The sequence below is a fragment of the Perca flavescens genome, chromosome 11, assembly GCF_004354835.1.
Source record: "Perca flavescens isolate YP-PL-M2 chromosome 11, PFLA_1.0, whole genome shotgun sequence".
NCBI classification, from domain to species: domain Eukaryota; kingdom Metazoa; phylum Chordata; class Actinopteri; order Perciformes; family Percidae; genus Perca; species Perca flavescens.
The window spans coordinates 24,420,120-24,446,039 of record NC_041341.1 but is presented as its reverse complement, the minus strand read 5'-3'; the positions used below and the strand labels follow the sequence as shown (position 1 = coordinate 24,446,039).

At 41.9% G+C, this 25,920-nt stretch overlaps 2 protein-coding genes across 2 annotated transcripts in view; one reads left to right on the top strand and one right to left on the bottom strand.

Annotated features, from left to right (window-relative positions):
* map2 (microtubule-associated protein 2) overlaps nt 1-18,682 on the top strand; it is a 120,435-nt gene extending 101,753 nt beyond the window's left edge. The window contains exons 18-20 of the mRNA XM_028590463.1: nt 14,703-14,784; nt 16,143-16,255; nt 16,901-18,682. Coding sequence (XP_028446264.1) covers nt 14,703-14,784; nt 16,143-16,255; nt 16,901-17,122 — 417 coding nt within the window. The 3' untranslated portion in view covers nt 17,123-18,682. The remainder of the gene's footprint in view (nt 1-14,702; nt 14,785-16,142; nt 16,256-16,900) is intronic.
* Nucleotides 18,683-19,173: 491 nt separating this feature from the next.
* Nucleotides 19,174-25,433, bottom strand: myl1 (myosin, light chain 1, alkali; skeletal, fast). The gene is made up of 6 exons (XM_028590767.1): nt 25,196-25,433; nt 24,337-24,364; nt 22,262-22,405; nt 21,266-21,439; nt 21,075-21,152; nt 19,174-19,685 (listed from the first exon to the last, which is right to left on the bottom strand). The coding sequence occupies exons 1-6, from the start codon at nt 25,319-25,321 to the stop codon at nt 19,657-19,659; spliced, it is 579 nt and encodes a 192-aa protein (XP_028446568.1). The 5' UTR covers nt 25,322-25,433; the 3' UTR covers nt 19,174-19,656.
* Nucleotides 25,434-25,920: the final 487 nt, after the last annotated feature.

The following is a 25,920-nucleotide window of genomic DNA, read 5'->3' as shown; positions in this document are numbered from 1 at the left end:
TCCGTGGATCTGAAAGACGCTTACTTTCACATCCAAGTCATCCCCAGACACAGGAAATTCCTGCGCTTCTTTGTCCAAGGGGCTCCTTTTCAGTACAACCGACTGCCATTCGGTTACTCACTGGCCCCTCGCACTTTTTCCAAGTGCATGGAGACGGCACTTCAGCCGTTGCGGAAAAAAGGCGTCAGAGTCCTGTTTTATCTGGACGATTTGCTCATCCTGGCTCCCTCTCGGGAAACGGCGGCGCTACACACCCTGTCAGTCCTGCGGCACCTACAGACACTCGGTTTCGCCATAAACTGGCAGAAAAGCGCATTGGTTCCCTCACAATCGATAGTTTACCTGGGCGTAGTGCTAAACTCGATTCTTATGAGGGCCAGGCTGTCAACGCCGAGGCAACATGCGCTGCTTTCTCTCCTGTCGCGCACCACGCCCCGCGCAAAGGTGTCAGCGCTGTCTATCATGCGCCTTCTGGGCATGATGTCCGCGGGATACATGGTAGTACCCCTGGGACTTCTCCACATGAGAAAAATCCAGAGGTGGTTCCTTCGTCAGCACATCGACCCCATACGCCACAAGTGGCGAATGCTGACTATCCCTCCCTCTCTGCAGTCAGACCTGTCATACTGGGGAAACCCCCAGACCCTGTCAGCTGGGGTTCCCCTGGGCAGAGTGACGTCATACGTGACAGTGTACACGGATGCGTCCCTCACAGGCTGGGGAGGAATGTGCGAATCACAAGTGGTGGGAGGGGAATGGCCTCCTCCTCCCCTCCCACACATAAACTGCCTGGAGCTGTCCACGGTGCTGAAGGTCTTGAAGCACTTCGCCCCGAAGGAAGCAGGGAAACATGTTGTGGTGCAGACAGAAAATGTCACAGCAGCGGCGTTCATAAATCGCCAGGGCGGCGTACGCTCGGCCCGGCTATTGGAAATAGCCAGGAGCCTCCTGCTGTGGTCTCACAGTCATCTGCTGTCCCTCAGGGCCGTCCACATCCCCGGGATACTAAACCGGGCAGCAGACCTAATGTCGAGGGGGGGACCCTCTCACAACGAGTGGAAATTGAATCCGACTATCGTTCAAAAGCTGTGGAGCAGGTTCGGGGAAGCGCAGGTGGACCTGTTCGCCTCACGAGAAAACACACAGAGCGCTCTGTGGTTCTCCTTGAGCTCATGGGACAACCCACCCCTGGGCGCGGACGCTTTCTCCCACCATCCCTGGCCCAGAACCCTCCTATACGCTTTCCCCCCGGTCCCTCTGATCCCTCGCCTCCTGGAACGCATCCAGGAGGAAGGCCTGTCGGTCATCCTGGTGGCACCGGAGCGCACGAACGCATCCTGGTTCCCGACGCTGGTCCAGCTGCTGGCGGCTCCCCCCTGGCAATTGCCGTGGCACAAGGACGCCCTGTCACAGCTGGACGGCGCGATAGCCCACCCCCCGGTGATAACCCAGCGACTGTGGGGCTGGCTGCTGAGCGGGAACGCTTGCAGAGGTTAGGCTTGCCACCTGCCGTGGTGCGCACCATTCAGAGCGCGAGAGCTCCCTCTACAACAGCGTGTTACGCGGCGCGTTGGCTCGCTTTCCACCGCTGGTGCACGGAGAGGGAGTCAGACACCACATTGTGCCCCCTGCCCGTTGTACTGACTTATCTCCAAGCACTGGTAGATAAGGACTTGGCCCCATCCACGGTCAAAGCCTACGCGGCGGCCATTTCATCTTGCCACGAAGGCTATGGAGAGAGAACGGTTTTTGTGCACCCCCTAGTTAAACGTTTTTTGAAAGGGGTCAGACGGCAGAAACCTGCCGTGCGTTCTCTCACGCCCCAATGGGATCTGACCCTGGTACTCCGAGCTCTGGGGAAGCCCCCTTTCGAGCCCCTGGCACAAGCCCCTCTCAGGTTGCTGTCCCAAAAAACGGCGCTCCTCCTTGCACTGACATCAGCCAAGCGAGTGAGCGACTTATGTGCGCTGTCAGTCTCGCCGTCCTGTCTCTCAATCAGAGGGGACGGGAGCGCAGCCACCCTACAGCCCAACCCTTCCTTCACACCAAAAGGTTTAACAAATTCCTTTTGGTCGAGGGTTTTTTCCCTCCAGGGTTTTTTCCCCCCGCCTCTTAACAGCGACGCGCAGGAGGCCTCTCACAGATTGTGCCCGGTGCGTTATCACAGTATGTTTTACGCACGGCGGACATAAGGCGGACACAGCAGCTGTTTGTTCACTACAGGGAACACTCCCAAGGGGCTGCCCTGTCGAAACAACGCCTGTCCCACTGGCTGTGCGAGGCTATCACCCAGGCCTATAACGCAGAGGGGGCGGCGCCCCCCCAGGGCATTCGGGCACATTCTACACGGGCTCTGTCTACATCGACAGCCCTGTTCAGAGGCATATCAGTGGCCGAAATCTGTGCTGCGGCCTCTTGGGCATCTCCATGCCTTTTCATCCTCTTCTACTTGCGGGATGTGTCTGGGCCCTCCCTGACTCACTTGGTCCTCTCTTCTCACATCGACGAATGAGGCCCCATCGTGTGTATAATTGTATATATTATGTGTATATGTTTTTGTCACTATTATACAATCACGACATGTGCCGCTTTATGCTGCCCCCTCCTCTCCCCCCTACTCTGGGTGTCTGGGAGGAACTCGGGCGTCCCATAATTATCAATCATGTTTTTCCCTCATCAATCATGCACGCCTGCATTCTCGGCTTGGGTTTCAGCCAGCTAACAGGTCGTTGCCATGGCGGCACATGAGAGATAAAGTGACAGTAAGGGAAAACAGTTACTCTATGTTCCACTTGTGGGATCTGTCGCAGGTGGCATTGACTACATCAGCTTCGCCCTAACCCATAGCGTGGCTTAGAGGGCAAAGCCTATACGAAATAGAACGTTAGTTACGTTATTGTAACTCCAGATTCTATGAGTATAGGCGTAGCCCTCTAAGATTCGGGCCACCTGCTCCTATTGCATTAGCTGAAGAAAAAGCTGATGTTGGGAGCAGAGCAACGGGTCCGCCCTTATTTTATACAGTAATTGCGGACGTAGCTGAAGCCCGTGCGGCACGCAAGGGCAGGAAAGATAATCTTCACGACTGCGCATGCGCGAAGGGATAAACCCATAGCGTGGCTTAGAGGGCTACGCCTATACTCATAGAATCTGGAGTTACAATAACGTAACTAACGTTAATACTACATAGATTTATTATATTATTATACACAGTCATTGTTATTGTTGTCCCTTTTCTGTCACTACTGGACCCCTGTGCTTATTACCAGTATAATAGCAGAAAATATAGACAGAGGATCCTCCTCAAGACATTATTAATGTGGGATCACATTTACCAATACTACAATTTGACCATTTTAGCTCCAAAGTCCCTAAGTGTTATAACCTGGGTAAACCCTGACGAACTTCCGGCAAATTTGAGATTTGCTCTGCAAGTCAGTCTGGCGAAGAGCCCATTCAAAAATTTCCAATGTCCCCAAAATCGAGGCACCAATCACAACCGCTGAGCGTTGAGGCGGGCTTTACACGACGACGATAGCACAGCGACGGCGAGCAGCTTTTTGTTTACATTCAACATGACGGCTACCGAAGCACAGCGTCACCCAGATCGTTGGGCTGATTGGTTGGACTATCCAATGCGCTCAGAAACATTTGAGCGGCATCCGTTGGTGACGCCCCTTTGGAAATGAACTGTCTATGAACCTTTCCCAGACCCACTCTCAGTTAGAAGGGTCTGGTGTCAGCCAGGCTTTAAGTGTTACCAAGCCAAGCTAAACTTCAAAGTGATGCTGCTTTAAGTATCATGCAGTCTTTTTAAAACTATCTAAACTATCTGCTGTTGTTAACAGAGATGAGTAGTTCATGTAGAGGTTTATAAAGTGAGTATGTTTACATTCACACTATTATTCCACTATTATTCCGAATATGAAAATATTCCGAATTTGATACAGGTCATGTAAACAGCATATTCTATTTGGATATTCCAAACAAGGCATTTTTCTGGAAATAGTTTATGGCTTACTGTCAGTTCTGTGCGTTGTTCTAGTTGTGGTACACAAACCAACCAGCCAACAGTTTGCAAGGCTGCGGTAGAGATGCATGCCCAAAAGAAAGGAAGGAGAAACACAGCTATACTTAAACATTATGAAATACTTCAATATCAACAGGTTTTTGGATATGCACAAACATTGCTACGCTGACATTTTCAAGAAGGTGGACTGAAAGAGCGACGCTGTGTTCGCATGGTCAGACAAGTCCGCCACCGGTTGTCTTTTTTGGGAATAAAGGCAAAAAAAACGGAATATTATGTGCATGTAAACGTTATCACTGTTGCCACTGAATAAGGTGTGTAAAGGTGGCAGAGTGGTCATTTCATTCCCTGCTGTCCTTTGCTCATCTTCTTCCTCGAACAGCAGAATATTTGAAAGTGTATAGTGAAATGGAATACAAAAGCCACCTCTAAGATCATCTTTAACTTCCTGCACACAGTTAGAAAATTGAGAATAAACAAGTTGGTTCTACTGTGGTCCTCTTCCCAACCCACTTGTCTGTCTTGTTCCCCCCTGTGACTGATATGTTCCTGAATTACCCTTCTGTAGCATATTGCTGTTGTTGTGCAGTAAGCTCCTATTTCCACAATGTCAGAACTAAGAAATTAAGTCATGTTTTAAGCTCAATTCCAATTAGGTTTTCAGTATTCTGGGGGGTTTTGATTATCTTAGGGATGGTCAAATCCTCTCCAGCCATAGTAGACTATGCAGTATTTTAGTGACCCAGAAAACAGTTCACATGACAGCAATATACTCCTCTCCTGATCTCTAGTAGTTCCAATATCCAAGCAGCTGTAGTGAGCCTCCCCCAGCCAATAATAGGCATCTGCCCCGGCCACTGACCTGTTCAATGATTGTCCTCATAGAAGCACAAGGACCAAAATATGCCAGCAGAGGCCAAACACAGGGCCTCTTGGATCTGGAAGTCAGTGCTGCGCCTCATCTCCGTTACTCTGTGCCTGTCAGCGGCACACAGTGTGACCTGGACCCGAGACCTGCTGGTACACCTCAGCACTGTTAATAATGGCACCATGTGTTTTATAGAGCCTAGTCTTGCATTGCAGACCTATCTCCACAGCGCTGTGGAGATAGGTCTGGCCAAATACATATTTTATTTATTTATTAAATTAATTTATAAAATGAAGTTAACTGTTCACACAATACAGTTACGTGAGCTATATAAATTAGCTAGATACATGGTTAAATGTAATTTGCTCTTACCAGTGTATCGCCGTGTGTAGCAACGTCCATAGCAATCCCCACCAATCAGGCCCAAAACATCCCAGCTAGAGGGTAAATGCCGTAAACATACTTTTTGTAAATCTTTACAATCATACCCCGAAAGAACCAAGCAGGCCTGCCTTGTTGCACGATTTAAATTTTCTTCAAAACTTGCCATTTTCAGTGTGTAGCTTGCTAGCTCAAAGTTTTTTTTCTTTCCCAAAACGAACAGAGGCAACACACAGAGCGAAAGGTGAGGGACATCTGGCCCGTGTCAGGCAATTATCCTGGAAATATACTTCTGTTCATCCAGACTATGTAAAGCCTGATAAAGAGTGTGCCACTGAAATAATTGAAAACTTTTACAGTGTTTTATTCTAATTAATTACAGTTAATACATTGAAGAGAGCATTCTTGATTGATTACATTTGCATTTTAATAAGAAATTAATAAAGTCAAAGCAAAAAAGCTAACATTTATTGACATTGTTTATTTTACCAATTAATAATTCTGTTAACTTTTTCTTTTACACAATTAAATGATATTGGATTTTTGAATATTTGAACGAAGTCCAACCCACAGAGCAGCAGCAGGAGCTGTTTGGACAGCTGTTGTAGGAAGGATTCATGATCAAGCCAATCAGAGCTCCTGCTCTGTAGGTTCAACTTAATTCAATTGTTACAGTAGGTGCCTACATCTTTAGATTCGAGCGGCCCGTTTTTTAAATAAAGCGCTTATTTAATAGAAAATGTTTAGGAAGGAAACAAATTGTCAGATGGAAATTTGATAGGCAAACCCATAAGTAAAGTAAATAAAGATTTGTAAAAGTATGTAATTTTGCAATTCCATATTTATAGTTTATGAATGCATAATTTCAATGTATTCATTTATTATAATTAAATTATTTGATTATATTTGAACTAGTAGAATTCTCAATTTATTTGAGTGCCACACTCCAGGCACAGTCATTTTCACATTTAAAGGAATGCACAAAGCTTCTGGCCTGTTTATTAGCTTAACCATGATGAGAACGCAACAGTAACCAGTGTGAATGATAGATTGTCTGTTCCACTGGCTCGTGGGACACTAAAGTTGGTGAGAAAATTAAAACAATTAAAACATATGCTGCAGGGTTTAGCACGAGACTGCCTCGCACCAATGTTAAGTTTTGATAACTTTTTAAATACATTCTTTTATTCCTATCAAAACTCAAACCAGCAACAGTAAAGGGAATGCCATTTATCTACATGAAACCTGTTTTTTTTGCATTGTATTTCAGTATAATCTATAGACTCTTCCGTGTGGTGTTATGACAAGCATTCATTCCATCCACCATGTAAGAGGCCCATGCTATTTCTCTATTTCTCTAGATTCATATTTTAAACAAGAAGCTGGACTTGCAGAGTGCAAAGTGCAGCTCCAAGGATAATCTGAAGCACTCTCCCCGTGGAGGCAATGTATGTACCCTTCTGTCGTGACCAATTGTTTTCCCCCCTATTGATCATTACAGTAGATGGAGGAGAACTGTGAAGACCATCATTTAATTCTAGTTTGTTCCTACTGTATATTTTTATTCCAAGTCCACATAAGTGACATGCAACAAGGTTCTTTTTGATGTGCTGTGCAAATCTGTGTACATGGATAGCTTGATGGTCTAGTATCATTTAGTAGTACCTTAGTTTGTCTTTTACCCGCACTCCCTATTTTTCCACGGCAGTTTGATTCTCACCCTTGAACCTTATATGTAATTCATTGTCTCCCTTTTCACACTTTGTGTGGGGTTAACCAAAGTCACTTTTAAATCTTAGCTTCACAATTATTCTATTAAGCATTATATGGTACTCACATACATATGAGCAGCCAATAAAAACATAGCAACTGGTCTGACAGCTTCTGCTTTAAGCCACCTTCTTGCTGTGAGAGCAGTGCCATAAAACCCAAAATAAACCAACTGGCACCAAGGTGGCCGCATGTTTGTAGAAGAGCCAGATGACTAAAACCATATGCTGGCAAATGCCTGTCACGCTCAAATGTCCCTGAGCAAGTCACTTTATTATGTCCTACCATCCCCATCAACAACTGTGGCTTGACTTCCCATTGAATGGGGCTAAATAAGAAGGAAATATTACCCACATAAAATCACTGCCATCATTTTTCTTTGGTCAGTTTCCCATATAAGCCTTTAATACTCTGCATATTGTGTCTTGTCTTGTGTTTGGTACTTAGTTTTCACTACCAGCTATTGTAGTTATTCCCAGAGACTAGTAGCTGATGTAGCACTGTCAAATGCGTCAAAATTCTAGCTTTTGCCTTCCCTGGTAATGGCTCTGATTTTCGCTGGTGATCATTTTCTTCACGTAGAATGTTGGATTCTGGATGTCACCCAAATTAAATTTGGTTTGACCTGCCTGCTTCCCTTATTTTTTCTCAATGCCATCAAGGGAATGAAGGATTTAGCATGAAGTGTTTCCCACAACTCACAGCAACAGTGTTTCCCACAGATTAGAAAGCAATTTGTGGCAGGGGGGTGTTGCCCCGTATCACCGGGGGATGGGGGGGGTGGGTGGGGGAGAGGACACGCTGTTAGATACTGTCCTCCTCTCCTACTTCAATGCCTAAAGAAATCTATCTCTCTCCCTGACCCCATCTTTCACTGGTTGAAGCCTGAAAATATTGTAAACAAATTAATAACATAACTAATTACATTTAATTGGTCGGACTGTTCAGCTCTCTTTCAGACTGATACCTCCGGTTCAGGCTGGTTCTCATCCTCAACACGTGCCTTTTTCAGTCGCGGAAAATACTTTTCAATACTCATCTGGATTGAAGCAGCAAACATTCGGTGTAAGAGTGAAAAATGACATAACATTATTTATAATACGTTTATTTGATTCACAGCTGCTATATAGTGTTTTGACCTCGACAACCCAACTGCGTTTTACCGCAAACTTGAAACTAGTTAACTTTCTAAAGCGGGTCGGGTTGGGACTCCAGCATTAACACACTGACAACATTGTATTCAGAATATAAAATATTTTGATAGCGCTTTTTAATGTTTGATTGTGTAAAGGTGTTCACGAGATAGATACCAACCTTTCATGAACTTGTGAATTTCGCCAGCCGTCTTCTCTCCTTTATGGAGACAGACGCTGTGTGCACGGTGGGCTCGATGGTGTTTTAAGCCTCCAGCGTTGCCATCCAGGCAGCTAACCCTCACCTTAACCCTAACATAACTTCTTTGACATAACCATTGCCGCGCTGCCTAGAAGGCGACTTTGGGGGCTAAAAACACCAAACACCCTAAGGTGGGAGGAGCTGTGTGTGTGTGTGTGTTAACGAGACACAAGTGACAGAGAGACGGAGGAGAGTAGGGAAAGGAAATGCAGCTGAATGAATGTGTTTTAAATAGCGTTTAAAAAAAAATTAGTCTATGTGTGGGAAACACTGCCAGCAATGTGAGGTTTTATGGGTCTGATGATGCTGTACGTGATATATAAATCTGTGAATCTTCTGCTGTCATTGTTCATCTACAGTCCTGCACTGTGGACAGGTTGTAGTCAAAAGAATGAAAGGGCTTAAGCATCTATATTTTAATTAGGAACAACCCCCGTTATTAATCATCATAAAGAAATGAGTGTTTCTCTGGAAAATGAATCAGGTTATGTACAGCTAACCTGACTCCATTTGCTCGGCATATCCATCTGGGAACTTTCCATTGGAGAACTTTTGGGAAGGGGTGAAAACCATCTGTTTATCACCTATGTTGGTGATAGACGGGCCAAATCAACCAATCAGATCCACGAAGCGTATGAAAATACAACCACAAGCCCGCCCCTGCTGCTGCAGCCAAAGCATAGCTCGTTAGCTCAGCATGCAAACAACATGTCGGTAAAGGATATTTGCCGTTTGTGTAACAAGAATTTAGTAATAAAAGGCACCATTTCAGGTTCCCGGACCGCTGTCTGAAAATACTGGTTAGCTGATTAGATAAACCATCTGTCTATTACCACCTAACCCGCTAACGGCTCCAAATTTTCTCTATCTCAAGATGCCAGACTGATCTGCGAGTGAAAAACTGGAGCTCGCGAGATCAGGACGGTCTCACGAGGCTAATGTACAGCTTCCTTTTTAATCTCTATAGTTTTACTCACTCCAACATTCAGGATTGCATAGCCTACCATTATCACATACCAACCTTTGTCCTCTTCCTTAAGACCAGAAGGGCAATACAAATACAAATTGTTCACTATGTGTCTCACTCAAGGTAAGGCAACAACAGTAAACAATGTGCTAATTGGGAAATGAATGCATGATCCGTTAACCACCAACAAACCTTTCCTGCTGAACAACCTCATTCAAAATTGAAGAGTCCTCTTCTTATTTTTTCACGTGTAGTCTACTACGTCCTACATATTTAAGAGGTATATCTGTACTCAGATTCTATACTTTTGGTTTTATACAGTATATTCTTATACTGGGTGTTACAGTATTTCAGAGTACTGCTTTGGTACGCTTAAGTGTATCTCCTCATGGTCTCTCCTCTCCTTGAGACATATTTAGAGCTTTTTCCGCAAAAATGCGTTGAAAGAGTATGTATGTAAGTCTTTCTCCTACCCAGTGTTGTTCCCATTGCTTTTACTGTGCTGCTGGATAAAATGTATTTGTTAGTGTGATGTACTGTACCAACTCTGCTGTGTCTGCATATCACTCCTGCTTTCTCTCCTTGCAGTCATAGAGAACCATTTATCATCGCAGCGCACACATTTTATCATCCTTGCACACTAAACTAGTGGTTTAGTTTTCACTGCTTTTATTTTTCATCTTCTTGAGTCTGAATGAAAATAGTGCAAAATCATAAAGGAAATACTAGCAGTTCTTGTGGAGTTGTCTCATCTTGTGACACACTGTGTGATGTCAAGATTTCTAGAAGGTTTTGCATTCCTTTATGGATTCAAAGTCTGTGTCAAAACAAATAAATCACAGCTATATTTTTGAAACTTCATCATATTCTGCACCCACGACCATTTACTACCTACAAATCTCCCTGTGACTGAAAGGCACACTAAATAGTTTTGGCAAGAAACTGGAAAGAACCTTTTGTTGCATTAAGTGTTTTAACGGATGTACAGTAATGTTGATCTCTTTAGATGGGACTAAAGTAAAGAGGATCCTCTTAAGGAGTCACCAGACGTAGCCAGAAACTAAGGCCAGGTTTGGTACATAAACCAGGCTAACACGAAGGGTAAAAACTCATGTTGGCTTATGAGAAGGATGTATCTTGTCTTTTAGGGGGAAGTAGCAGGTCAACAGTATATGCCACATAGAAGTGGTTTACATCATCTGAAAGCTGGGAACCTAAAGATTAATTTGAGATGCAGCTCAGCGCTATGTCAAATTTTTCTAGTAATAAATCTGTAATAAACATTGTGTTTTAGTTTAGGCTTAGAAGATTATGATGGAAGCATATGATTGCCATTCTCATGTTCTTTTATGTCTCATAAGTTGTTGCAGGAATTTTTGGGTTGATACCATTTGTTACACAGACACAGACTTGGTGCCAAATATAACCATTTCTGACCACTCAAGTATTAATAAATATCGTCAAAAAACTCACAGAAATACCACTTTAAGACCTTGAGGAACACCACAGAAAACTGTATGCTGTGATTCTGTATCAAAAAATGTTGACTTTGAAAATTTCTGCAAGAATTGTATTTTTCTGCGATTGGATGGTGAGCACTTCTGTTCTGGAAACTGCTCAGAAATTCTTCTATTGTCAGTATACCAAGGATATATGTACATCCTCTGAATTCTCTAGGTCTTTAGTTTGTGGTTATACAGGTTCAGGGCTGTGATTATCCTAGAGGTCCCAACAGTTAATTTTATACAGTGGGGTCAAGTTTCAAAATCACTACAATGAAATGGGTACTATAGGGACTAACATCATCACACATGAATACAATTTGGCTCATTAAATCCACAAGTCTCAGCTTTCCAGTCATACCCAATGTATGCTGTATAACTGTTTAGGGACCCCATTATGCATGCAGATATATTAAAATACACATTTTTTTAGAATAGGCAAAAATAACACATGTATGCTGTATGCAAAGAACTGCATGGTTTTTGCTCCAAACTGCATGGGATTACCATTAAGTGGGTCTGTCTGTAAAAGGGAGACTCTTTGGTACCCATAGAACCCATTTTCATGTAGATATCTTGAGGTGAGGACATTTATAATGAGGACATTTGAAAATTGCCATGCCAGTTTTTCCTAAATTTAGCCTAACTTTGGTTATTTAGCTCTATTCCCAACAAGCTAGCATGTCATGCATTAGGTTTGTCTATTTTCATATGATACCAATATCTTCACTCAAACTGAGATCGAAAATATTTGGCACAGTTAGGGGGGTCAGAGGGGGGTCCGGGCTTAATATTACGGGGCCCCCCCCCCCCAAAAGAATCTCCAGTGCATTACAGTCAAACAAACTCAGATGTCTATACCAGAATATTTTATATAGCTTCTCCCACCTCATTCCTCACCTCCGCCCTTGCAGGTTCTCATCCCCAATGTTAAGCTGGACTATAGCCATGTTCAGTCTAGGTGTGGGTCCTTGGACAGGTGGGGCTACTCGGCAAGAGGTGGAAACGTGAGTCTCGGGCCGCAAGTCCATCGTCTCAGTGTTCATGTCGGTGTTATTTCTCCGTTGTGTCGTGTTTTTTCAGTGTTTCATTTTCCTTTTTCACCTCGCTTTACAGTTTATTTTTAAGTCACTCACTCATTAAGGCAGCTCGCTGCTCTTGATCAACACAGCATTCCCCAGTAGTGGTTTGTGTCCTGCAAGGAATTTTGACACTAAACACTGAATGGCTCCTCCTCCAGCACTTGATAACATTCAGGACTGTTGCAGCGTTCTACTTGTGATATTATATTTACCTATGACTGGTGAAGGCACACTGTTAAAGCCTTAAAAACACTCACACAAACACTTTTATTCATGTTTTGCTTGCATGTTTTATTTTGATTATACTTTACTCAGAAAGTAGACACTCTAAATGCATCAAAAGAGACTCTTGCCGACATCTCTCATCCACAACAGCACGCTGCATGAAGCACTGAGTAATTCACATTTGGTTGTTCACGTTGATGATAGCAATAAGACAATTAAAAGGTCTTTCTTGACTTTACATCACTTCCATCAGGATAGTCTATTCTCATTAAACCTCTTTTTATTTGCATCTGGAAACTCTGGGTTACTGGGGCAACAGAGACATGTATCTTCTTCCTTCCAAGAGGTTTTGCGATTCCAAATCGTGTATCATTACGCATAAAAATGTTTCTTTTATTTATGTATCATTAATTCAACTTAAGGAGACATCTGACGTTGATGGCATGTTTTAGCCAGCGGACTGAGCCAAAATGTCAATGATAAATAAACAGAACACACTTTTTAAACTTGTTTAGAGATTTTAGCAACTACCAAACTTCCTCACCCAAAAATAAAAGTAAAATAATCTCAGCTGTCTAATTATCCTCCACAATGTGTGATTCATGACATAAAAGTGTACTGCTCACTTTAAATCATAGCTGCACAATTGCAATTAATTGCAGCTTTTTACATGGGGAAAAACATGGGGCAAGAAACAAGGGAAGGCCAAGGCCACAGGGCTGAGTTGTTGAATGGGTCAGTCACTTGAGTGGATCCCCACAGCTTAATGAACAGAACAATGTTGGCGATGGAATAGCATAGTACTGTGTTTCAGACCGTTACCTGTCAATTGAGAGTGTAACATACAGATTTCTACAGGCAAAGGCTGTAACATTTGGCCCAATAAAAAATAATATTTTGGTTGGGGTCTCACATTTGTTAGTGCACTGTGCACAGTGAACTCTGTTTGCATCATGTGTCTTGGCTCACAAAATGAAGGCCCCAAATTAGCATTTGGAAAGCCATTAACACAGTTGATGTTTTCTAATTTAATAAAGAAAACTTTATATAGATTTATTTCATTTATCTAGGTCGTCTATTTTTGACTAGAGGTTTCTCATCTGAACATTTCATCAGTTCTCTTGAATAACTCAAAAAGATGGAAGTTGGATATCATATTAAACCACTGATATTATAATAATATACATATTATTTAAGCTCTAGGTACCTCTTATTAGAACTGACAAGGTGCAAAAATACCAAGTGCAGCTGAAGCAAATTTTAATGTTTTTTTAATGTAGGCCTATATTTGTTGTTACATATGCACTTGATACTCAGATTGGACCGTTCCCATCATGTCAGCCTCTAGTACCAAAACTATTACTAGGATAGTTTTTTTTTTTTTAAATCATGCAGAAAGATTCCAACAGTACAGTTGATAGATTTCATAAAGATACATTCGCTGAAAGGATGAGCCAATCTGCAGCCTGATGTTCACCCACGCTGACACAAACCACATCTCACCTCTGTCTGTTTAAACTCGTGCTGCATATCTTTGCTTGTGTTATGCATGTGTAAGGGACTCCTGGTAGATGAACAGGCTATGGCGCATAGTGTACTTTGTGCTCATGGTGTTGTGGTTTGTGACGTGGCTCACGACCTGCGCTGTTCATCATCGTCTCATTTTTCCTGTCGTTTTTTTCCCCCTCTTAGGATACAGTATATAAGAAAGCAGAAAAAAATGAATGGAAAAATCATTGGTTACACAAGTCATATCAACTAAATCGGTGACTTGGCATAATGATTGCTGACCACAGGCGTGTCCCAGTGATTCATCTCAGGATGTGGTGTATCTCTTCCCGTTCATTGTGTCTAAAGCTGTATAGCGCCGCTTCTTTTGCTGTCTCATCGCTTCACTCCTTACATATCTCTCTGTGGTTTTCTCTTCAGATCCTCAGGGTGTGTCACATAACTGCACATATCCTTATCTCCACTTTCAACTATACTTTCCTACTTTACATTCTTCCTCAGTATTATGATGTATATTTGACAGGTTTTCGGAATGTGCCACAACATTTTTAGCTCAAGACACAGTTACAACACATAGCTTGTTTTCAATCTTGGTTTGGTTGGTTTAATAGACACCAGCAGTTTTGTGCACAGCAGAAAGCAAGGACTGTTATTTAACAGTCACTGGTATTCTGCTATTGTGCTCTCATGCTTGTGTTTTTTTTTAAATAATAACATGCAATTAGATATTGCTGTGTTGGAATGCGAGAAAACGGCAGCCTTTAATTTTCAGTTGATACACAATTATTTTCTTCAAACAGCAGCTGCAGTTTAGTGCGTATCAGATACATTACATCCTTTCTTTATAATTCAGAAAAGAGAAGCTACTATTTGGATCTTCTGTGTGAGCATTGTTTGAGGTCAGTGGGAGTTCATAACCTCATTGTGAACTGTAAGCTCTGAACTTGTCTTTTCCTGACTTTGCTTCTTCCAGGTGATGATACAGAACAAGAAGATTGACTTGAGCCACGTGACCTCCAAGTGTGGATCTCTAGACAACATCCATCATCGGCCAGGTAACAGTCGGTGCAATCTCTTACCTTGAGATATGAATTTATAAAGAGAAAGTACAGCACTCTTAAGCACTGCTTAGGTCTAAGTGAAGCGAGGTACCAGGTATCTCCCAGGTCTGAATGTGTGTGAGGATAGAAAAACCCATATGTGTCATGAGCTGGCTCCCGTTCTATTTCTGTGAGGAGCAGCAAATCCTTAGCGAGAAGCACAATAGGATAACCATTGTGAGCTCGGCATCCAATCCCACTTTGTCTGGTACAATTACATTAAATCCCACTCAAGGACCCCATTTGCACCTAGCATTAACATGAAATCAACATCTGAATAAGGAAAAACCCACGGTAATGCAAGGTAAAAGCATCCAAAGCGCATTTTGATCGGAATGTAATCTGATCAGCATTGTGATAGGATCTCGGCCAGGTGTAAATGGAATCTATAAAGTAACTCATCAACTTCTTAAAAAAACAAATCGGCCCAGCATGTTGAAAGGTCAGCTAACCCTGCCTCTTCCTGCTAGCTTAAGCAAGCCTGCCAAAAGCTACAAGTACTGTAGTAGCAGTGGCTAGCAAGTCTTCCCTCGACAAAAGTGATAAAGAAGTCAAATTTGCAAATGCCTGTGGATCGGACATCATTATTAAATCCCATGAAAATGGGAGCAAGGAGTCCCACGGGTATGGTGTAAGACTTGCACTTGAACATACACTGTGTCTGTTTTTTAACTGGCAATAAAGTGCAATCTAATTTTAAACTCCTGAAATACCACTCCAGTCAGATGAAGGTCTGGCTCTGATCTGTTGAAGCAAGCAGTAAACTACATTGACAGCTGGATGGATCCGTCCACAGGCGCCGTAGTGGGAGGTGTTGTGATTCCTGCTGGCCTCCCTGTGTGTCTCTAACCTGAGTGTGTGAGTGTGTGGGGAACAGAGAGGGTTTCATTTGGCCGAACTAGACTTTGAAGTCAGTACTGTTGGAAGCAATAAAATTACTGTTGACCAGTAATACTGCAGACCTATTTTTAATACAGTACTGAAAAGATTTTGGAACATGACCAGCAGGGATTCTGAATGAAAGCCCCCATCTCTCCTCCCAGATGGTGCTGCAGCACCATCTGCTGGTCCTTTCTGTCCATTTCATAACCTTTATTCACTGAGGGCTTGCATAGCATGCAAGCTCTTTCAGTACAACATTACACATCACTTTTCCAATGAGATCTGTTTTCACAGACCAGGATTTTGTATAAGCAAACCTCCCACCACCTTGACTTGACACCTTCATTCAATTGCTACCGCTATGTGAACCTTAGTCGATATTTCATGTCAGTTGTCTGTACAGTTTTTACACTTCGTTTGCTTCTCCCCAGGGGGCGGTAACGTGCGTATAGAGACTGTGAAGTTGGACTTCAAAGACAAAGCCCAAGCCAAGGTGGGTTCCCTGGAAAATGCTCAGCACACTCCTGGTGGAAGCTGTGTCACGGTGAGTGTCAGCTCCATCCTCCCAAGCCATGATTTAAAGGAAAACAAGTTTTTGAGAGATTTTCTTACTAACCAGTTTAGATATAAACTTTTATAAGAAACACTACCTCCTACTGTTTTGAGTGTAATTTCCTATACGAGTTGTGGTCCATAGAATTTCAGTTGCCTTTATTAGTCAATTAACCTGTAAAGTGAATATATATATATATATATATATATATATATATATATATATATATATATATATATATATATATATATATATATATATATATATATATATATATATAAAGAATGCGTTTCCTACAAGCCAATCTTCCAAAAACTTGAATTCCTTTATCTGCCTATGAGGGTAGCAGTAAAGGTATAGTATACGCCACTATAAAAAAAAAAAAATGTAGAGGTTTATCCAAACACCAAATTTCATCAAGTATTCAGTTAGGCTCTGAAATCAACACAGGCTTAAGAGCCAAATAGTAAAGTCTAGAAAACAGACTGCTGCAATTCTCCAAAGTTAAACTTGTTCTATTTGCATTTGTTCTAAAGCTGACTCACGAGGAAACATATATATCATTTTCACCCTATGTGATGGGAAAATTATGTTTTTCTTCTCTACATCCTACGTCACACCACCTGCCTTTGTTAGATTGAGACCCACAGGCTGATGTTTCGCGACCAAGCCAAGGCACGAGTGGACCACGGGGCTGAGATTGTCGTTCAGTCGCCGGGCCTGTCCAGCTCCGTGTCCCCCCAGCGCCACCGGGGCAGCCACTTATCATCCTCCGGCAGTCTCAACGTACTGGAGTCGCCGCAGTTAGCAACCCTGGCTGAGGATGTGACTGCAGCTCTGGCCAAGCAGGGTTTGTGAACACTGGATCTCTGGATTCCTGCTTTGCACCCCGGACATCCTCACCCCGATCCCCTCAAACTTTTCTGCCCACACCTGCCACGCCGAGGCCACCGTCAGCTAAACCACAGCCTCTTAACATCTCCACTTCAGCATCCATCACTCAACTCTAAGTAGAGACTCGAATTAGGAGCTACTGTACTTTGATCTTCTTTATTTTCCAAATATGTGCTATTTCTGACTCATTTTCTTTTTGGCCTCTCTCTTTTTGAATGATGTTGCATAGAATAGTTCAGTCTGAGCACTGGTCCTAAATTAAGGGATATATACAAAGTGGAGGACCAGGTGTTGGCTTAACTGGTCCTGGATCAGTGTTTTGAAGAAGCTGCAGCCTTTTTTCTACATTAAATAAGAAGTAATGTGGCCAGCACACCATGCAGCACGTGTTATTTCGCTAAGTAAACATGCGTGCATGGATGCCAAACCCCCCCAAACAAACCAAGTATCCTTACTGCAAGTCATTCTTGTCATCCGATATATAAAATATTTAACAAATATATATAGAAACATGTATAAAACGTTCTTTGCCATCTACATGTCCTAAAAAAACATTTTAAAAGGAAGTGACAATATGGCTATAAAATATACCTGTAAAATTGCATTACTGCAAAAACTAGGTCATGTTATGACAAGCATGTATTGATTCTAATATTAAAAGAGGCTATTTTGTAATCTAAAAGGATTTTAGTAAGTTATTTCCTCAATTATTGGATAAAGATTAAACAAGTTCATGTTTTGTAGTTATTAGTTGTTTACAGTGTATTGCTTGGTGACAATGTCAGACAGCTGATTTGGTGTTGCTAAGGAAGGCATCTCAGTCCTGTTGAAGAGCATCATACACGTTGTACCTGCTCAGTAGTTCAATATAGACGCCTGTTTATACATCAGAACACTAATCAACACCGGAGCTCATTCCACAAACCTACAGCAAAAGGCAGATATTGAGCTCACAGACGTTCCTCTGCTAGCACAGGCTGATGTTGGACTCATCAGGACTGTCTGTTGACGCTTCGAATGCGTCCTGAGATTTAGCAGAAGATGCAGCTACTCTGAAATCTGTCTGTGTGTGTGCGTTTGGTGCAGATCCCATGCCGTTTTACAACGTATGCTAACGTATCTGGATGTTTTGTTGCAATATGTGGGAGAAGAAAGTTGGGAAAAAAATATTTTGAAAAATCCAATTAAAAAAGACAAATCATGAAGAAAAATAAAAAAGGCAGAGGGAACTCTGAACCTGTTAAATCTGTTAGAAAAAAGTGTTTGGGTGGTCTAGTTTCTTTTTCAGCCACCATTTGTGGTATATCCTGCCTCCTGCCTAATTACTGCCCTCACCTGCAATTGTTTCTTTGCTTCTGTGTTTTTTCTGCATACCCCATCTGCGTGTGCCCCCTTCCCACCTCCTGCTCCACCCTACAGCAACTGTAAATGTATTTAAAAGGTCAAGTAGATGTACGCAGTTTTTCTCTTGTTGATATGACACCAATTACAATAATTAATGCGAATAAAAAGGACAAAAAGTGATACTGGAGTACCGTTTTCTATTTAGATTACAAGCCATACTGTTAATAGTCAGAAGTTTGATTTTGGAAATATGCTTATATGCTCTCATGTTAACAGTTGGATGAGAAGATCAATACCACTCATGTCTGTACGGTAAACATGAAGCTACAGCCAGCAGACGATTGGCTTAGCTTAGCATAAAGAACGGAAACAGGGAAACCGCTAGCCTGGCTCTGTCCAAAGGTAACAAAATCCAGCTACTAGCACTTCTAAAGCTTACTAATCAACGCAATTTATCTCATTTGTTTAACCTACAAAAAATCAGTGTAAAGAAACGCACCAAGCTCATCGACTTTTAGCTGTAGCTTTATATTTGACGGAAAGACATGAGAGTGATAACACTCTTTTCATCTAATTCTCTGCAAGAAAACTATTCTGTCATGCATCTGTCTGAATGAATTAAGCAAATGATTTGCATCACATAAATAGAGTCAGAAATTTGGAAATAAAACTGGAGTTTGTGAAAAGTTTATTGTGGCAGAAGGTACAATTAGGTAAGACCTAAGGATGGAGTGGGTGAAAAGTGGATTCATTTTGATGGCCAGTCCTGGTCCAAACCAGTCACTTTACTGGCAGATAGAGAGCCAGCCAGACTGTTAGTTACAGGAAGGGGAGGTCATCTTCATCCCACCTTCCCCTCACACTCGAAAATCAGTGATGATAGAATCCCCAATGAGACAGGGGGACTTGGGTGAAGATGAGCAAAGAAACATCTCATGGGAAATCAGGATGGCTTCCCAAAAAGCAGGAGGCACCAGTTGGACAAAAGGGGGAAAAAAAGAGTAGAACAAAACAAAAGGAAGGGTTCAGGAAATGACATCCCATAGTCCTTAGTTCCCCCTGCTTCCTCAGGTGGTACAGGAAACAGCGAGTGGATGTCGTGACACCATGGGGTCTGCACATTTACGATGCTCACCACTACAGTGGCAGGGTCCTTACACAGACATGATGTGCTTGACAAAGGCTACAGATGAAGACCAGGGCAGCACACAGAGAAGACAGAAGAGAGGGAATAAGGAGTGAGTGAGGAGAACAATAAGTCAACTTTCCAATAAAATCAGTTAAAGGATTTTTTAACTTGAAAATGCACTTCTATAGATGATATAAAACAGTTTACAACAGCACAATAAAATGCGTTTGGTCTGGTTTATGCACCATACCAAATACTGAAATACTGTGTATTTAATTTATTGGAATATCTGTGTCACTTTCTGCATTAAGTATGCATTTAAAGGGGCACTCCAGCAATTTAGTAATGCACTTCCATAAAGATGGGATATTTAGAGATGAGATGAGTCCCCCACAGGGCATGAAATTAACACCCGCCGACCTGCCAAATGCGGGTGAATTTTGCAATTGGCGGGTAATACTGTCAACCTACCTGCCACTTTGGCGGGTAGCCAATGAGAATTGAGTGATTCAGATGCGTAACTATCGGTAAGCAGGGTACGCAGGTCAAATTCATTTCCTTGTTTATGTTATGAAGACAAGACATGTGTGTGACTCGAACATCTCACATTTACCAACATAACGTACAGCGAAAGACCGTGCAAAACATTTCAGACCATCCTGCCAACCTGTATGTATTGTAACATTAAAGTACGCTTTAACAATTTGTCACTCTTAAGTCTCTGAAAGTTGCTGCTGTTTCATCTTGTTAGCTGTCTGCAGCGGGCGGGCCTGTTGCTCCGTTTCCCCCGCGACTGACACGCACACACACACACACACACAAACACACACAATCACACACACACACACACACAATCACACACGGTGGATGCGGGAAATGCGCAATGTCCATGAGTAGGCTACCATGAATAGGACAGGACAGGATCACAGAGACACAGCAAGTCCTGTTTTTCACCTTTTATGAGGCAAAAAAAAAGTAAAAAGTCACTTTGGCAGGTGGATTGGTGGCTGGTGGTCAAAAAAGTTAACTTCATGCCCTGGTCCCCCATCTTTAATTATAAAATAATGGAAAAATCGAAGCAGCAGAAGTTAAGGTTTCCTGACAATTAGTCTAGGCTCAACTATGGCTTTAGTATGGCTCAAGTATGGCTAAAATGCTGGATCCTACATTTCCCATAATACAGTTCAACAGCATCTTTCCTTATGGTGACATCATCAGGATTAGTTTTTTTTCCAAAGTTTGTAAAGCTCCCTCAAGAGCCAAAGAAGACTGACAGACTGAGTGGTTTTCTCCATGTAAACTAAATTGCAAGGGGTAAAAATGGTGCAGTGCCACCTTAAAATAATATAAGTGTTGAATAATACACATAAAAAAGTGTCAAATAAAAAATGTGTGTTGTATCAGCATAAATTATTAGCTATAATGTTGCAATTTGTGGCTCACCCTCATAGTTGATACAGCCGTTCTCGTCCTCCTGTCCAGTCATAAGAGCATCAATCTCAGCCTCATTCATCTTCTCTCCTATAGGGGGAGGCAGAGGACAACCAGTATTAATTACACACAATGACACACACACACACACACACACACTCACATTCACGTAGAGAGACAGCAGTGCCCTTAGTGTGACTCACCCAGTGTTGACAGAACAATACGCAGCTCAGCACCCATCACTGTGCCGTTGCCCTCCTTGTCGAAGACGCGCAGACCCTCAACGTAGTCCTCAAATTGTGCCTTGTTTGGGCTGTTGATGATGGACTGGAGCATAGGCAGGAAACCCTCGAAGTCTACTCTCTTGCTGACCATGTCTGCATGAAAGGAGACAGAAGTTCCATCCACAGGTGAATGAGCCGGGCAGGTTTTAGACAACAGGCACCACATTTTCAGCATCAATAATATATCTCCACCTTTCTACTACAGGCACTACTTCTCTCTTCTATAATTCTTTTTGGTATTTTTGACTGTGCCACAGTACAGAGTAAGGCACAGTTCTGGTTCTGTAAGTAATGACTAAGCTCTAACTATACTGTTTTTTTTAAAGGTGGAGATTTTGACTTCTGTATTTTCTTCATTTCTGAGACATTTTTGTGACAGATCTGCTCCATGTGTCTTCTCTATATCTATAAAGGACTGATTTCAACAGAAAGAAAAACAGCTGATTTGACTGAACATAATTTGACTAGCCATAAAAGCAGATACTAATAATGTCTTCCTTCTAATAAATACCTACTTTAAAGTTGCACCAAAAAATGTATGAGATTAATGAAAGCTGAGCCATGCATTCCTGATTACTGCACACACGCTAGACATCACCTCAGACAAACCTGCCCTATGAGCTACTGATTGGTTGTAATTGTTTATTTAAAAGTGCTGCTAGTAATGACTATAACACACACTGCAGATCATACTGATGTCCATTCAAAAATCATACATTTTAATATTATCATTAGGAGGAGAAATAGTATATTGTATGTCCTGAAGTCTGCAGTAATCTTTCTCTTCCAAGAAGAATTAAACGTTTTGGGAATACTGGCATTTCTTTGGAATTATTTAGCATGAAATTACCAAATTTAAACATAACAAATAGTACAAAACGTCTGAAGGTAACAAATGCTGGATATATATCTTACCATCAGCGGAGGGGCTTCCGAGCAGTTTGGCCACCTCCTTGTTGGTGGGGTTCTGTCCCAGAGCGCGCATGATGTCAGCGATCTGGTTGTAAGCCACCTTGTTGTCACCCACCCTGTCAAACAGACCAAAGGCCTCCCTGTAGTCTGCACAGTGGAGGGACAAGAGGATATCAACACCTTAATGAATCCAGTATTTTCATATTCATGAACTGGTTTCTTCTTGTAAGGTGTTAAGCAGTGAGTATGTGAATCCCTAAACTGCACCTTGTGATGTCATCATTTTGTACAATATATTTTTATAATCTTGCTTAAGGTTTTTTTTTATTATTCAGCAGCATTTTACATTTAATTGCATACACTTGGCTAACACGTATTGGTATGTTTTTGTTATTAATGTGTTTTAAAATACTTTTTTAAAAATTTTCCTGCAAAGTCATATATATATATTTGTATTCATGTATTTCTCCGAATGATTTGTACATGCGACAGGAAGATGTTTGTTAAGTAAGTAAATTTGTGGTGTCTTGTAATCCCATGTGGGATGGGCCAAAATGTTTGGCATGACACAGAAATAAAACATAACTAACTAACTAACTAACTAACTAACATATCATATCATGTCGCATTTTGATAATTAACATCCTTTAAGGTATAATAACCTATGCAGCTCCATCTCCAACTTCAAAATGTATTTTTAATTAATTATATACAGTATCTCCTTTTTTTATAGTATGTGTTAAATGTGTTTTTCCCGCTATTTAAGACTATGGTTTGCATTTCACTAAGTATAGCTGTGGCTGTTGCACGCCTGCCAGCAGGTGGAGGCAGCTCCTCTACAAACTAACAAGGGAAATAAACAAGGGCAACATATACAGTAACAAGGGTAAGACGTCTCTATAGCTGACTCCTGCCAAGCTCTGTCATCACTCATACTATTTCTATCACAGCCGTCTGTCTCTCTCCCTCCCTCCCTCTCTCTCTTTCTTTCTCTCTCGCTCTCTTTTCCTCTCTCTCTCTCTCTCTCTCTCCCTCTCCCTCCGTCCCTCCCTTTCTCTCTCTCTCTCTCTCTCTCTCTCTCTCTCTCTCTCTCTCTCTCTCTCTTTCTCTCTCAGCACCGCTATTGGCTCCTTTAAAAGACCACCTTGGAATTGATAAACATAGCTGAGAATATGAGCCCCCTCCTTTTAAAGGCAAGGCCCTCTGGGGGTGAGCTGAGTAAAAGTAGGGAATGCTGACTGCAGTGTAACTAGCAGCCGGTCAGACGACAGGTCTGGTCAGGTGGTGTCCTGTCCAGTGTCAGATGGGACCATTGCACAATACACTACTTTTTGACAACAGCTGACAATCAGTTGATGTGTAGATTTTTATATATATATATATATATATATAAAAAAAAAAAAAATATATATATATATATATATATATAAGGCATTTAGTCAAGGAACTATGATTTTGTTTAAAAGATGGTTTCTTTGTGATGTTAGAGTTTTTATTTGTTTCAACCAAGAAATGTCAAGAATGCCAAAAGACAAAAATGCCAGCGGTGACCATCTGTCATGATCACTTTAAGTACTCTACATTGTTTTACTCTCAGATGTTTAAGTGTCTTGCATAGTTGTGCATGTGAATATAATAATAATAACTTTATTTGATATAGTTCCTTTTACAGACAAAATCACAAAGATAAACATTTGTGAAAAAATACAGTAAGTTCCAACAGAAAATAAGCAAGGAAAAAATAATTGAAAGAACTATGAAAATCATGTAAAAGATTAAAACCTATAAGCCAAAGTTACAAACATAAGTCAAAAGCGAATTTAAACAAGTGCGTCTTCAGCTGCTTTTTAAAAGCTTCAACAGAGACTGCAGAACGTAAGACAATAGGAAGGGTGTTCCACAGGTTAGGAGCCACTGCTTCAAAGGAACAGTCACCTTTACTTTTTAAGCGAGTGCGTGGGACCACCAGTAATCCCTGGTTAGACTAATATATCTTAAATATATAATATCATTAAGATAGGGATGTGTTGAGTTTTATGTATGGAGTGTTACGCAAAGGTAAAATGAGGTGTACTTACCATCAATCTGGTCTGGGCTGAATTCAATCTAGATGCAAATACAAAGCAGCCAAATTAGTGTAACCCAAACAAATGCATGAGTTTTGACAGACAATTTAATCAACACAAGCACTTGTATTCAAAAGGCCATCATAACCAGTCAATTACACTTAATCTAAACTAATTTATCAGGTCTACACTAGGATTGAACTTGTCTTTTAGCCAAAATTAGCTTCACATAGTGGCACCCAATCGGTGGAGGTCCATCTTTAGCTACATTAACATGTCCACATTTGGTGTCACCCTGCATAGCCATCATACATTAGTCACCAATTTATTAGTCCAATCCAGAGGGCAGGGGGCGTGGTCTAAACCATGGTGAGCTATCCATGGTTCTAGTCATTCTCCTCAGTCATCTGTACAACTACAAGTATAGTCCTTTAAACCCTAATGCTCTCTCAAAAACTTACTCTTAACAGTGAATTTACTAATAGATGTTCATATACATTTTAAACTCTGGTTAGGATTGTTTTTGTACCAGGCCATGTCAAGGTGATAATGGATGTGAATTAAACAGAGACAAACAAAAAACAATTTAATTTAGATTTTGACCACAACCACCAACAACATAATAATTTTTCTAGCATATGATGTACAATCAAGATTGCCCTTTGTGCTATTCTCACGCTCCTTCAAATGTGTGAAATATAAATACAATTGCTTGTTTTCTGGGGCCACACTTAAGTACCCCTCTGGGAACCACTAAAGTCGGTCTACGTTTGTCATGCAACTCTGAGTGTGAATAGCAAAGTCAAATCCCCGTCCTATCTCCATCCCTGTCTGTAGCATTAGGCTCCTCATGCATTTACGGTCATTGTACCTTGACGGCGGACAGGTCGACAGCGGCAGGTGGTGGAGGAGCTTCTGGCTCTGGTGCCGGTGCCGGTGCAGGTGCAGCTTCGGCCTTCTTGGCGGGAGCCGCCTTAGCGTCCTTCTTGGGTGCCATTTCAGCTGATAGTAGAGGTACGGTGTTCCTGAAGCACAGACAATTCCCGGTTGACAACACAAGGCGTGTAGCACAGAGTGGAGGGGACTCGGAGAAAGAAATCACCCCTGGGGCGTATATATATGAGGCTATGTTTCCTTCTTGACCCCCGTCAACGCTGTCCCCGTGTAAGGATTGGATGGCGGGTGGAAGGGGGTGTGTGTGATTGCGGATGGATCTTCTCTAAACATAGAATATTCTGCTGCGGGACAGAGAGTAATTATTTACGCGACATATCTAATAAAGAACGAAAACACGGAAGGGCGTGGAAGGTTACCTGGGGACACGCGATAGGCTATCCTGCGGACCACAAGTAAATAGTTCCACTTTTACGCACAAGTTTACGCACCATTACGCACGACCCATCTGAGAAACATTCTCGGCTATTTCAGGATGGTTTAGTGCTGTAAAATGTGTAGATGTTAAAAGACGAATAATAGTGTGCTCATTTATCAAATTAGATTATATAGAGTTGCCCTCTATGTAATGTAATGTGATGACTTTATCCAGGCTACATTCATCCTTTAAGCCAGATCTGCAAGAGTCAGGTCTCACATTAA

Excerpts from the sequence above, each read along its gene's own strand:
- myl1 (XM_028590767.1), bottom strand. The coding sequence starts at position 25,321 with ATGGCACCCAAGAAGGACGCTAAGGCGGCTCCCGCCAAGAAGGCCGAA. Across the intron at positions 22,406-24,336 it reads CAGCCCAGACCAGATTGATG|ACTACAGGGAGGCCTTTGGT; the intron begins GTAAGTACACCT and ends TCCACTGTGCAG. Across the intron at positions 21,153-21,265 it reads TATTGTTCTGTCAACACTGG|GAGAGAAGATGAATGAGGCT; the intron begins GTGAGTCACACT and ends CTCCCCCTATAG.